A 14,962-nucleotide genomic window follows, 5' to 3' on the forward strand; every position below is an offset into this window, starting at 1 on the left:
AAACAAGACTTCCTGCAAGCTGTCTATACTTGGTTGCGTCCTCAGCGCATTCCCTTCTTTTCATGCGACCTTCAAATTTCCGGGATAAGTGGCATTGACTGCAAGTATAGTCCCATGATTGTTTCCATCTCTACCAAATTAGAGAGTGCACCCTTTCCGGGAAAAGTGGCATTGACTGCAAGTATAGTCCCACGATTGTTTCCATCTCTACCAAATTAGAGAGTGCACCCTTCTATCCGATGAAGTGCCTTGAAGTACTACAATCAATAAGCCAGATTCCCAAAGAGTCTGAAGGAGAGGGCCATATAAGGTACCGCTTATTTATCTTATGAGAAACAACATTTGATTCTTCATACCTAGGGTTCCTTGCTTTCTTTGAAGAGTCGGCTATTTCTTTGATGACCTACATTCCTTGTCATTCCTCCGATCATTGAAGATGTCCCTGGAATGATTGTTATCATCATCAAGTGATGTGTCCCTACCATTCGGACACTCCTCGTAATAATGGTCGAACTTATTACAAACAAGGCAGCTGCCTTTCTTTCCACCCTTAGATCCGGACTTCCCATTGAAGTGATCTTTAGGTAGGCCATCAAAAGCTTCCACTGTGCCATTCTGATAATATTCTCTGCTTCAACTTCACCCTTGGTGAATTTGAAGAGGGATGAGGAACCCATTGAGCCTTTTGTCATTTCCCAACTATCTTTGGTGATTGCTCTTTCACTCTTGCTTGGGCTTTGTCTTCACCTCACCTCTAATACCATGGTTTTATTTCAATTTTCACAATTAGCTCAATATCTTTTCCAGATTAACAATCACGTCAACATTAAAGTAAATTGCAGATAAAACATAAACATAGATCGCAGAAGACAAGCCAAGACAAGAGGACACAAGATGTGGCGCTAGCCAGGGACAAACCCCAATGTGGGGAAACCCTTGATCAATTTTTCTTATATGTTCTTTAATAGTTCAGCAAAGAGAGAGAGAGAGATAGTACATATACAACAGAAGTCAACATGTTGACTTATCTAAATAAGAGCATAGATCATCTCTAAGTAGATGATACATGAGGTAGCTGAACTCAGTTGAAGACATGTTACTTCAACTGATTCTCAAAGGTGACTCCATCACCTATCATTGTGTTGCACCTCGTCATCATGCTCAACCTCACTGTGTTGCACCATGCTGCACCCATCATCACTATGTTGGACCTCATTACCATGTTGCACACATCATATTGTTGCACCTTCCTGTACTGCAACATCTTGTTGTACCTTATCATCTTGCTGCACTCACCAGTGTTGCCTCATACTGTACCTCACTGTACTGCATCATGTACAATTGTTGTCCTATGTGCCATTGCTGCACCATGTTGTCACACTGTTGTCCCATGTGCTTGCAGCATCATGCTTGTCACCATGTGCTTTTTTCACCTTGCCCAATATGCTTGCAGCACCATGCTTGCCACCATGTGTGTGTTGTACCTTGCTTACCGTACTGCTGTCCCAATTGGTTATTGTTGCACCATGTCATGCTGTTGTCGCATTTGTTAGTGTGCCATTGCTGCTGTCCCATTATTGCTACCATGCCATTGCTGCTATCCCATTGTTGCTACCATGCCATTGCTGTTGTCCCATTGTTGTTGTTGTCCCAATTGTTGGCATTGTTGTGACTGCACTTCTGCTCAGGGTATGTGCCACTGCCCTTAACCCAACACACAGCGAGACTAGCCCTCTAGTGCTGCGGCCAGCCTTGAAGAGGCTCCTCCCATGCCACGTTATCCTCTCAACGTGTGAAAATTCTATCACTGCAACAACTGATTTACTTCTCCTACTTATTTCATCATAAGTTATTCATGAAATTACTTCAATCAAACATTAAAATAAATACTGCTGCAGATATCACACCGTAATACAGAAACAAACATATGCACACATTGACACAGTTATTTTGGACTAATGTTCCGGAAAAATCCAATGTGGGAAAACTGGTGCAGCAAGGGAGGATTTTATTATTCAGCAATTTTCTTGTACAACAGGGTGCCAAACTGGCTTACCCACAGATAGACAAACTTCCAGCTTCTTTTCTAAACCTAGAATAGGCCCTACTGACCTCTGCTACAGCCTGAAATCCTCTGCGTCAGCCTGAAACCCTCTACGTAAGCCTGAAACCCTCTGCGTCAGCCTACTGAGGCTCTGCGCAGCCTCTCTGGGCTTCTGCGTCACTCTTGCAGCCTCTGCGTGGATGACGCAAGCCCTTCTGGCTTTGCGCAGTCTTTGTTGCCTGTGTGTGGCTTCCTCTGGCTCTACGTTTCCCTCTTCTGTGCTGATCTCTCATCTCTATGTTCTGTACTTGCTGCCTCCTGATTGCTCTCCAAACCACTGGTTCAATTTCTCAGCAAACCCCGCTCCAGAAATTGAACTTACTGATCTCCCTCAATGTGTTCCCTAAGTGCCCCTCAAGCCTCCTCTTATACTTTTCCTGTTGACATCTCAACAACCGAGATTAAGTCCCTAATCAACGGCTAAGATTAGATCTGGTTTGATCCATGTCTTTTGGACCATTCTAACACAGATTCATATTAATACACATTAATATTTTATTTTCCCTAAGTTTAGACTTAGGGAGTCCATTAAAAATATTAATTATTTTAATATCTCTTGTTCTGTTTAGAATCTGCCCAAACCCTTTCTGGGTATTGGAGAACTTATATGCCCCAACTTCTCCACCAAATTTCGTGGCTATAGCACATCCGATGCTACCCCAAATCAACACAACGCAGCCATGAAATAACTCCAACAGCTTGCTATGGCCTGCGGCCTAGCTTGTTGTAGCTTTCAGCATCCTCAACGTGCCCAAACAGCCACTCAAATTCCAGCGTTTAGCTTCCCTCTACTCGGCCTAGCACCCTGCCTTCTCGGCCCTAGACTTGGGCCTCCATCCATCAATTCGGTCACTTGAAGTGGCCTGCGGTAGGGCATCATGGACCTGCGGTTAGGGCATCATAGTAACCCTCCTTGACTGTGGCTAGGGCTTGTAGAGACCAGCATATAGGGCAGCATGTAGGCTTTGTTTTTGACAGCATCTAGGGCTTGTAGAGACCAGCGTATAGCCCTCCTTGACTGCGTCTAGGGCTCATACTAGGACTCCTTACCTTCTGCGTTTAGGGCTTCCTCTCTTAGATTTCTCTTCCACTAAAACCCAGAACAAGTGGAGGGCAATCAAGAGTGAAGTGTGTTGTGAAATGACTCTCAAGTCATCTCTCTTTATACTAAAACGTTGAGCACATGTGGGGGATATTTGGTCGCTGGCCGACCTTGACGAACTATCCCATAACACAAATAAATTCATATCTCTATGAATACTTATCGGAATCGGATGATCTTTAGATCAATCCTACACCTCTCGATGAGAGGAGTCCAAGAAAAATGTCAGCTGCCATAAATAAGATGACCCACATGGAGTTTCCCTAGTTGCCAATTTTAACAACTATGGTTTGTAGGCTATTATATAAGGCCAAGGGATTATGATGGCAGCAGTGCAACATGACTCTGGTGGCATGGATGATAGTGTGTTCTAATCACCAATTCCCCTTGTAAAAAAACAAATAATATAATAATGCATTTGTCTGATTATAAAGGTGAGTTGTTGACAGTTGCATGGTCCAAAATGAAAAAATACCCAAGCAATGTGAAAGTGTGAACCTATATTTTGTAGTGGTAAAATGCCAATTATTTATAAGTCATTACAAATGAACAAAAATTAAGTGCTAGTTTTAATTGTGATTAAAACAAGTTGCATACTTTTGCCACCACCTTTAAGTAAAATCTTCTTCCAATCAGGTCATTTCCCTCAAAAATAAGCATATAGAGCACCAAATATTAACACTAGATTTTATGTATGAAATTGTAACAATGCCAATTTAGGAAAATAGCAAACTAGCTCCATCTATGGTTTTCACAAAAATTCACTTCTTTCCATTTCAACATACTAATGTAGGTGTCATACATTTTCAAACCACTTGACATAAAGTCACCCATCCTAGAAGTTCTAAAGAACAACATTTTTTTGATATATATTACCAAGAAGAGCATCTTAGAAATAAAAATTTACTTTTGTGTCATCCATAAATTGGTAAGAACACGCAACTAAGCCACAATCTTTACTCTATGTAAATGCAAATGCCTGCAAGCAAGTTTTTCTGAAAATTAACTCAGCCAAGGAAATGCTGTAATCAATCTAGATGATATTAAAATAAAGTATAATATGCATAGGAAACAATCCCACCTGTTGGATTTCATTGAAGCGCACTTTAGCATCCCCTTCCAAAGCAACACCATTAAGTGTGGCTTCCTTAATCTGAACTGCAATTGAGAAAAAAATCTGTTGAATTTAAGAACTAAGGAATCAACATTCAAACTGCATTATCAATCAAATGTATAAAATGTAGCTCTTATTGCCAAAAACATAAGACATCATAATATTACAGCAATAGAGTCAAACTATAATATCAAACTCTAACTTCAGCAGAGAAAAAAAAAAGATGCAAATTCGGAAATAACAGGCTTGATATTTGTCCTAGTTAATGGAGAAATGTTCCAGGAAAACAAGTTATGTTGGGGTATTCAAAATGTCCATTTTTATAGATTTCGGCATAAAAATAGATGCCATTTATATGCTTTAAAGGTAGTAGGAAAAGGTAAAAAAGCTAAAGGCTAAGATTAATTAAAACCTTAAATTTTAGCAAATGCCGTGGATCCATTTTTATCTGCAGTGACCAAATTTGAAACAATTTCATATTTATGAATATCATGCTCATAGAGTTAGATCCTTCATTCAATCCTCTGCCTTGTCACATGGATGTGTGATCTGATAGATCTGGAATTTGTCATTGCATGTTGCTGAAGTTTGTAGCTAAGGTCAGTCTTCATATCTTAGCCCTCCAAAATGACAAATATGAATTGTACCTCAAGTCAGTTTTAAAAGAAAATAAATTTGAATTATCAAACTGTGAATTTCTGCCTCCAAATGAAAGGTCAGCTTCAAGTCAGCCCCAGTGAAGGGACACACCAATTTGCAACATCCAACCGCTATAAATAGGCCATTCATCCTCTCCATTTTGATCATCCAATTCGGATCAGGTCTGAGACTAATTTGGATTATCTGAGGCAGAATTTTGAAACTCTTAAAGGACGAACCTGAGGCTACCAAAAAGGCCAAATCTGTGGTAAGAATTGAAGAACAAAATTCTGTGGCAGGCCGAAATTTCTGAGGCACAGCTGACTGAATCTCTGAGGCTATTCATGGGCAGTTTGACCAGATTTGACCTGGGATTGGTTACTGGTCAGTTTGATTTGATTTGACTGGAAAATTCAGATTGTATTGCTTGTTGAATGGACAAATTTCTCTAAGACAAGGTTGCTGGGTTTTTCCCCTGGTTTGGGACTTTCACAGAATAAATCTTGTGTCTATTGTGTTTCGCTGTTTCTTCATGATTCTACTGTCATTATTGTTTTTACAGTTGATCATTTTCTTGTATAATTACTTAATGATGAATGTGGTATAAGATGAATTTGTCTAATAACCATTGGAAGTAATTATCAGTTAAGGAAATCATGTAAAATCAACATGGTAACAGAGCTATGGTATAAGAGCAGCCTCGTTAAAGTTCTCGATCTGTAACCCTAGACAAACAAGTCAACAATATTTTTGACCAAGTTACAGAAAGATCGAAGTTCTGTCAAATAAGGACAAATTCTGCATCAGGAGGCTGAGAAGACCTCAGGGCTGGTTGTTACTTGATGAATGTGGTATATAAGATGAATTTATCTAATAATCATTCAAAGTAATTATCAGTTAAGGAAATCATGTAAAATTAACATGGTATCAGAGCTATGGTATAAAAGCAGCCTCGTTAAAGTTCTCGATCTGTAACCCTAGACAAGCAAGTCAACAATATTTTTGACCAAGTTACAGAAAGAACGAAGTTCTCTCAAACAAGGACAAATTCTGCATCAGGAGGCCGAGAAGACCTCAGGGCTGGTTGCAGGGGGGGTGAGACGCCTCAGTGTGATCTCAGGAAGGCCGAAAGGCCTCAGTGCTAATTGCAAATGGCCAAAAAACCTCAGCAGTAATCTCAGGAAGGCTGAAAGGCCTCAGATCCGTGTACAGGATGACCATAAGATCTATCTAAAGGCGAACCATAAGTCTGCAGAACTAGTCCAAGTCTAGGCTGAAATCAATCAAAGCCCAGGAACAAAGTTGAGCTGAGACAACAGTCCTGGCCGAGAATCAGTTTAAAAAGGAACAAGCAAAACCAAGCATCATTATGATTCGATCTAAGTTCTCTGTGGCCCAAGCCTGATCTATTAAAAATTGACGAGCTGACATTTCCATTAATGATTGGTCTTCCTCTGAAGTTTTGAAGCCTGCAAAACAAGAATCAAACCCTGTGTTTTCATGAATTGTTATAACCCCATCTAGAGTCAAGGTGGATACCAGAAGACCTATGACAAATTTGCTGCTGCTGCACCGGTTTTCCCACATTGGGTTTTTCCGGGGACGATTGTCCAAAAACAAGTGTGTCAATGTGATTGTTCATATGCTGATGTTTCTCTTGCCGTTTAATTTTCAGTTCTAGTTTGTGAATTCTGCAACTGAATTTATTTTGGTATTTAATAAAATATTGGTAAATAACTTATCATAAATAAGTAGGAGAAATAAATCAAATATTGCAACAAATTTTCACACTTGGTAACATATGTAACAATGAAGTCGCAATTTAAAGAAGAATCATCCACTTGACACAAATTTGTAAAGGAAAGAACCATCACATGTCACATAAACAAGGACTATACTCAACCAATTTTCATCTCAAAAAAATAGGTGATAAAACACAGACATCACATAGACAAGACTCAAACAAGTCACACAAACAAGAATCAAACATAGCCAAGTGTCAAGTGGTGGAACATCTGCATCCTAGACAAGTCTCACTACACTTATTGGCCAGACAGGTAGCTCTTCCCACGTCCCAGACTGTGGGTCGGATGCATACTGAGGCCTACTCTTATGGTACACACTACACAAGAGGTCCCTCATCCTCAGGAGCTTTCTGGCATCATTCCCTAATCTTGTGAGCTCTGACAGGGGGAAAAGGCAGCTCAGTGTTCTCAATCAACGGTGACCACCTCCTGGAAGGGTCACGTCCATAAGTCCCAATTGCTCTCTAAAACCCAAGAACTCCCCTTTCGGTAAAGGCTTGGTAAGAATGGCATCTATCTGATCATCAGTGGAGATGTGATGGAGCCTCACTGCTCCTCTCTGCACCATATCCCAGATATAGTGATACTTGATCTCAATATGCTTGGACTTGTCATGAAACATAGGATTTTCTGCAAGATGAATCCCGCTCTTATTGTCACAATATATAACTATTGTGTCTGGAACTTGCTCAAATAGTTCTCCAAAAATCTTTCTCATCCAAACTACCTCACAGTTAGCCATGCTAGCAGCAATGTACTCAGATTCAGTTGTACTTAGTGCAACAGACTTCTGCTTTCTACTCATCCAAGAGATCATGGCAAATCCCAAGCTAAAGCAGCACCCAAAAGTGCTCTTTCTATCAGCAGAGTTACCTGCCCAATCAGCATCAGTATATCCATGAAGTCTTACATTTTTAGCAGTATATTTCAATCCTATATTTATAGTTCCATGCAAGTATCTGAGTACATGTTTTGTAGCAATCCAGTGGGCATGAAAGGGATCAATCATATGTTGACTTAAAGTGTTTACAGCAAAGCATATATTAGGCCTAGTGTTTACCAAAAACATCAAAGCACCAATGAGTTGTCTATACTCTGTGGGATTTGCTAAACAGGGTCCCGCAGCTTTGCCACATAATCTCTTAAAGTTCATTTCCATAGGAGTATGCATGGACTTACATTCTGTTGAAAATAGCAACAAGAAATGCTATAAATAGCATTTCAGGTACCAGTGTTGGAAATAACAACAAGGAATGATAAAATAGAAATGCTAAAAATAGCATTTCAGGATACATTCCAATTTTAATTAGTCCCTGAATTAAAATTCAAATTTAGTCTCACCAGCTGTTTGAAAAATAATTAACTAATTCATCTTCAGTTAATTAGTTGGAGAAAATCAAACATGAAGTCTATGTGAAGACATGCAACAGTTATTCCTTTGATTGAGGAAGTTATCCCTTAATTAAGGAGATAATGATGAGTTGTAATTAGTTAGCTCAGTTAATTGAGTTAAGTCTAGTTAGATTAGTTCCAAACAGTTTGTGGAACTGATTGTGAGTTCAGTTAGTTGATGCCTGCATGCATGCAACTAGTGTACTTCAGATAACTGAATATCCTCTCATAAATAACTCATGCATGTCAGTTCATATAGAGACCCAGTTGAGATTAAAGGAAGGGACAGTGTACTATCAGTTGGAGGAATTTTCCTATATAGGAAACTTATCCATGTAGAAGGAATTATCTCATTCAGGATTGCGCAGTTATTTCAGAGGTTAGTGAGCAGTGTGTGAGGTAATTACACACAGGTGGCAACCAAAGGACCCAGGAGAAACTGCGCAAGGAAATAGAAGGCTTGGAGGACTGGAGGAAGGCATATGTTGTGTCTATTCAGTCTATGTGCAGCAGTGAGGGATTGTACTGAGAGCTGGATAGCTTGTGAGCAAAAGCTTTGTGTAATCTGAAGATATTTCCACTTGTATGATAATACAGATAGCGGGATTTTTAGTTGAGGCTTTCCCCAGAGTATTCTTCTGTGTTCATGTGTGATTGATTTCTCATTCTCTATTAAATGTGTTCTAATTGATATTGTTCAAAATCGATTAAGCTTCTGCAAGTTTGTTTGTAGAAGTAGATCAAGTATTTTGATTTAGTATATTGCATTATCAGATGATCTACAGTTGGAATTTCTACATGGTATCAGAGCAAAAGTGATCAAAGAGGAGAACAGTATACAAAGAAGGGAGAAGTTCGAAGTTTGAAGTTCTTGATTATAGAAATCGAATTCTTATCACATCTCAAATTTCACTAATGGCGTTCAACGATTTGAGACTCGAGTATGCCTTGGATGGCAGCTCGAATTATATAGCCTGGAAGGATCGCATGGAAGCAGTATTAGAGGACAACGGTTTGAAGGACTTCATTGATCAAGAAGTCCCCAAGCCAGCAGTTGCTAATGCCCAAGAATTGGCGGAATGGAAGAAATGTGTGGCTAGAGCGAGGAGGATTCTTCTGGAGGGAGTTCGAGACCACATTGTCTCGAGTCTCCATGGGAAGGAGACACTGTTTTCAATGTGGAAAAATTGAAGGATCTATATCAGAACAGCGACGATCAAAGGAAGTTGGCGTTGAAAGACAAGCTTCGAAAAATCAAGTGTGAAAAGGGCAACACAATCTCTACATATCTGAACAAGCTCACCACCTGCAAGGATGAGCTTGGAAGTGTAGGAATCACAATAGCCGATGATGACATGGTGAGTCTTGCTCTCCTCAGTCTTCCTAAGAGCTAGCATAGCTACCAGGACTCAGTGAATGGAAAAGAGAAACTGCCAAATTGGGAATGACTGTGGTCGAATTTGATGCAGGAGGAGATCAGGAGAAGCACCAGAGATGGTTCTTCATCCAAGGAGGATGAAGAAAATTGTGCCTTAGCGAGTAAGGCAAGGAAAGGGAAGGAGAAGGATTCTCATCCCAAATCGAGTTCTTCTCATGGAGGGAAGAAGATTGACAAATCTAAAGTGAGATGCTTTAATTGTCATGAGGTGGGCCATTATGCAACTAATTGTCCATTGAAGAAATCCAAGAAGGGATCCTCGAAAGGATCTGAAGGTGAGGCATTGGCCTCTCAGTTCGAATTGGATTTTACCCTCATCGCATGCATGGTTTCATCGATGATGGGTTGTGGTTGGTTTCTTGACAGTGGAGCCTCATTCCACATGACTGGCGATAAGAGTTTGTTCAGTACCTTGGAGGAGAAAGACCTCAAGATACTCATAGAGATGGGTAATGATGAAAAGTATAGTGTTTCAGGAGTGGGCACAATTTTTCTCAGAGGGAGCATGGAGCTCGCATTACCTTGACAGATGTGAAGTATGTGCCAGGACTGAAGAAGCACTTGGTATCGATCGCGATGCTGGAGGACAGAGGCTATGATGTAGTCTTCAGCAAGGGAAAGGTTTTCCTTAGACACATCACCACGAGACAAGTGAAGCTCATCGGTTCACGAGTCAAGAACCTGTATGATCTTGAGGTTCAAGATGCATGCAAGCCTTGAAGAGCAAGGCAACTGTTGGAAACTTGGTGGTTGAGAGGGAGGGTACATTACCTCTCAACATGCAGCGCCGGAAGAAGTCTCAAACAATTGTGGAGGAGCCACAATTGGTGAAGCAGCTTCAAGAGGTTGTGGAGCAACCACAACTAGAGAAGCCGAGAGGAGATCGAGTGGAGGCATCCACTCATGCAGAGACCTCCACTAGGGGGAAATTTCGAGCCAAGTGGGCAAAGGGATCACATGCATCCATACCTCCAGGTAGGAGGTGGGGCGATGTGAAGTGATTTTCCCAAGAAAGTTGAAATAGGGGTAGGATCCTTGAGGTACCCAACCTCTTTGATTAGACCTTGCTACGGGAGCCCCGACGAGGAGTAGCAGGACTGGCTGAGTGGGTAGAGATAGACGCAGATGGAGTGGCAAAGGAAGCCTCAGCATCAGAGGATATTTCTAGCCCAACAGGGAGGTCAGTTGGGAGATCAGTTACTTACTTCTCAGTAACTGCGTTGTAGTGCAACAGTGGGCAGCATGATGCAACATGATGAGAGGAGGTGCAGTGTGTATGCAGTGCTGGGAGATAGGACCAGCAGCAGCATGGATGCAGCAGGAGGAATCAGTGTGATTGATGCAGTCAGAGATCAAAGTGATAGAGGCTAGAGCAGTCGGATAGTGAAGAGCACAAAGGTGCAGAGTTTTTAGTCGACAGAGGCAATAGCAGTCAGAGACTTTGATGACAGAGGCATCATTCTGATTCAGGTTGGATATTTTTTGTTTCTAGAGTTGCTGGAGCAACAACACTAAGGAGAAGTGTTGCATGCAAAACATTCCAAAGGCTCAAGATCGGGTTCGAGTTGAATGTCTTTCTTATTGAGAGAGAGTGTTGAAAATAGCAACAAGAAATGCTATAAATAGCATTTCAGGTACCAATGTTGGAAATAGCAACAAGGAATGATAAAATAGAAATGCTAAAAATAGCAATGCTATAAATAGAATTTCAGGATAAATTCCAATTTTAATTAGTCCCTGAATTAAAATTGAGAATTAAAATTCGAATTTAGTCTCACTAGTTGTTTGAAAAATAATTAAGTAATTCATCTTGAGTTAATTAGTTGGAGAAAATCAAACATGAAGTCTATGTGAAGACATGCAACAGTTATTCCTTTGATTGAGGAAGTTATCCCTTAATTAAGAAGATAAGGATGAGTTGTAATTGAGTTGTGATTAGTTAGCTCAGTTAACTAAGTTAAGTCCAGTTAGATTAGTTCCAAACAGTTTGTGGAACTGATTGTGAGTTCAGTTAGTTGTTGCATGCATGCATGCAACTAGTGTACTTCAGATAACTGAATATTCTCTCATAGATAACTCATGCATGTCAGTTCAGACAGAGACCCCATTGGGATTAGAGGAAGGGACAATGTACTATCAGTTGGAGGAATTTTCCTATATAGGAAACTCATCCATGCAGAAGGAATTATCTCCTTCAGGATTGCGCAATTATTTCAGAGGTTAGTGAGCAGTGTGTGGGGTAATTACACATAGGTGGCAGCCAGAGGACCCAGGAGAAACTGCGCAAGGAAATAGAAAGCTTGGAGGACTAGAGGAAGGCATATGTTGTTCTATTCAGTATATGAGCAGCAGTGAAGGATTGTACTGAGAGTTGGATAGTTTGTGAGCTAAAGCTTTGTGTAATCTGGAGATATTTCCACTTGTATGATAATACAGATAGCGGGGTTTTTAGCTGAGTCTTTCCCCAGAGTATTCTTCTGTGTTCTTGTGTGATTGATTTCTCATTCTCTGTTATATGTGTTCTAATTGATATTGCTCAAAATCGATTAAGCTTCCGCAAGTTTGTTTGTAGAAGTAGATCAAATATTTTGCTTTAGTATATTGCATTATCAGGTGATCTACAGTGGGAATTTCTACACATTCTACCATAGCAAATCTTTCAAGAAGCTTAACAACATAATTTCCTTGAGAAAGATAAATTTCACCGGGTCTTTGCCAGACCTCTAGTCCCAGAAAGTAATGCATGAAACCAAGGTCATTCACTTCAAATTTAGAAGCTAACTCCCTCTTACACTAGAGGATAAGAGATTTTCCTCCTGTCAAGAATAAATCATCAACATACAATACCAAAATCAAAGGTATACCTTGAATTGTCTTGAAGTAGAGGTTTGGGTCTGCACTGCTTCTTGTAAAACCAAGTTTTATCAAGTAGCTCTTGGAGCTTGCTTCAACCCATATAAGACTTTCTTCGGTCTAAATACATGAGTTTCCCTGTCATGCTCTTCAAAGCCTTGTGGTTTGTTCCACAAATACCTCTTCCTTGAGGAAGCCATGCAAGAAAGCAGTTTTCACATCCATTCGCTAAGGAGTCCATCCCTTGCTAGCAGCTAAGGCAACAACAGATCGAATAGTAGTATATCGAGCTACAGGGGCAAAGATTTCATCATAATTTATTCCCTCTTTCTAAGACAATCCTCTAACTACAAATCTAGCCTTATGTTTTTCAATACTACAATCTACACCATGTTTAATCTTAAACAACCATTTGGAAGTGACAACAGATTTACCTTGAGGTCTAGGAACCACTTCCGAGACATCATTTTGGATGATCAACTCGTATTCTTCAGTCATGGAATCTTTCTAGACTTATTCTTTTGCAGCTTCTTCAAAGGTGCATGGTTCTACCTGAATGATGTTGCTCATGGTAGCAACATACCCTTGAAACCAACTTGGCTTCCTATTTTCTCTGAACATTCCTCTTGGGGCAGCATGTTGTTAAGCATCTTGCAAGGTATCTCGCAGCCATAGTGGTCACTTTCTGGTAGGAGGATTATGTGGCGGAGGATCTAGAGGATCCATGGAACCCATTGGATTATGAGCAAGCTCATTCTCAGGTTTCGGTTCAGACTCAGATGCAGGCTCTTTTTCATTAACAGCTTGTCTTTCAGCAATGGCAAGAGGAGGAGAGTCTCTTGCTTTTCTAAGAGTTGCATCTTCATCAAATGTTACATCTCTGCTAAACTCAATAGTTCTTTGACCAGGTACATAAATTCTATAAGATTTTGAATTATCACAATAACCAACAAATGTACATTTCTTACCTGAAGCTTCCAGTTTGTTCATTTTCTCTTTTGGCACATGGAAGTACACAGGACAGCCAAAGATTCTCAAGTGACTCACCTCAGGCCTTTTACCAGTGAAGACTTCTTCAAGAGTCTTATTGTCTAAGGCCTAATGAAGAGTTATGTTTTGCACATAAACAACAATATTTGCAGCTTCTCCCCACAGAAACTTCGGTAGCTTTTGATCATGCAACATGGCTCTAACTGCTTCCATAATGGTTCTATTTTTCCTCTCAGCCACACCATTTTGTTGTGGATTATACGGCACAGTGGTTTCTTTCTTTATTCCAGCGTCTCTGCAAAGATCATTAAACTCATTGGAGGTGAACTCTCCCCCATTATCAGATCGGAAAGCTTTGATCAGCTTTCCCATTTGATTTTCAATCAAAGCCTTGAAATATCTGAACATGTCAAATGCTTCCCCTTTCTTTTTCAAAAAGAATATCCATGTCTTGCAACAAAAATCATGAAATACAAGTAGCCACCAAGAGAAGTAACAGGCATAGGTCCACATAAATCAGAATGTATGAGTTGAAGTACCTAACTAGTTTTTGTTCTGCTTGAAGGGAATGGTCCCTTTATATGCTTTCCACTTGCACATCCTGGGCAAACTCCTTCATGATCCATTCTGATCTCAGACATTCCAGAAACCATCTTCCTTACATGAGGTAAGGCTTTGTAGTGTAGGTGAGCAAATATTTTGTGCCATAGCTCACACTGAAGATCGATATCATGGACCAATGCATGAATGGGTTTACCATTGACTTTGTAAAGCCCTTCACATCTTGATCCAAGAGTGAAGGCTTCTCTCATACTTGAGTTCAAAAGCCAAGTTAAAACTTTTCCATTAATAAAAGCAACTTTCATTCATTTATCTTCTAGAGCAGATATGGATACAAGATTCTTTTTCAAACTAGGGACATACAAAACTTCTTGTAGAAAAATAGATTTGCCATCATCTAATTGAAATGAAACTGAACCATAACCTTTAACTTGGTGAGTAGAAATATCTCCAAGGATAAAATTTAAATTAGTCTCCCTCTCATCTAAATTAGAGAGTGTCTCTTTGTAACCAGTAAAATGTTTGAAAGCACCACTATCAACTAACCAACTATCAAATGAATCTGCAGAAGAACTGGAAAGAGCAAAAACAAGAAAATATTCTGATTGACTTTATGTTGCATAATTTCTATATCTTGGATTTCTTGTTTTCTTAGGATGCCATTTTCTTTGATTTTCATAAGAGTCTTTTCTATAATCAGGTTTGTTTTTTAAACTAGGAGCTCTTCTTCTTTCTTTACAACAGTGACAAGCAAAATGATCATGTTTTTGACAGTTAAAGCATCTAACTTTTGACATGTCTAGATTCTCTTTACTTGATTTGAAAACAGATTTCTTTTTATTACCTTTCTTTCTCGTCACAGGCAAAAAATGCAATAGGTTCTCCTTCTTCATGATGTGAAATTCTCCCTCTGGAGATCATTCTGGCCTCCTCTTGGATACACTTTCCCAAGAGCTCATCAAAT

The 14,962-nt window shown here is 39.9% G+C and overlaps 1 protein-coding gene across 5 annotated transcripts in view; it reads right to left on the reverse strand.

Annotated features, from left to right (window-relative positions):
- LOC149258306 (organellar oligopeptidase A, chloroplastic/mitochondrial-like) overlaps positions 1-14,962 on the reverse strand; it is a 403,930-nt gene that overhangs the window by 274,165 nt on the left and 114,803 nt on the right. For all 5 annotated transcript variants that reach the window (XR_016256794.1, XM_089415124.1, XM_089415109.1 and 2 more), the window contains exon 4: positions 4,288-4,364. Coding sequence is in view for 4 of the 5 variants with exons in the window: in XM_089415124.1 (XP_089271250.1) it covers positions 4,288-4,364 (77 nt within the window). In the remaining variant the exon portion in view is untranslated. The remainder of the gene's footprint in view (positions 1-4,287; positions 4,365-14,962) is intronic.

This window comes from Pinus tabuliformis, chromosome 6 (assembly GCF_031772625.1).
Source record: "Pinus tabuliformis cultivar Carrire ecotype Pingquan chromosome 6, CPIR1, whole genome shotgun sequence".
NCBI classification, from domain to species: domain Eukaryota; kingdom Viridiplantae; phylum Streptophyta; class Pinopsida; order Pinales; family Pinaceae; genus Pinus; species Pinus tabuliformis.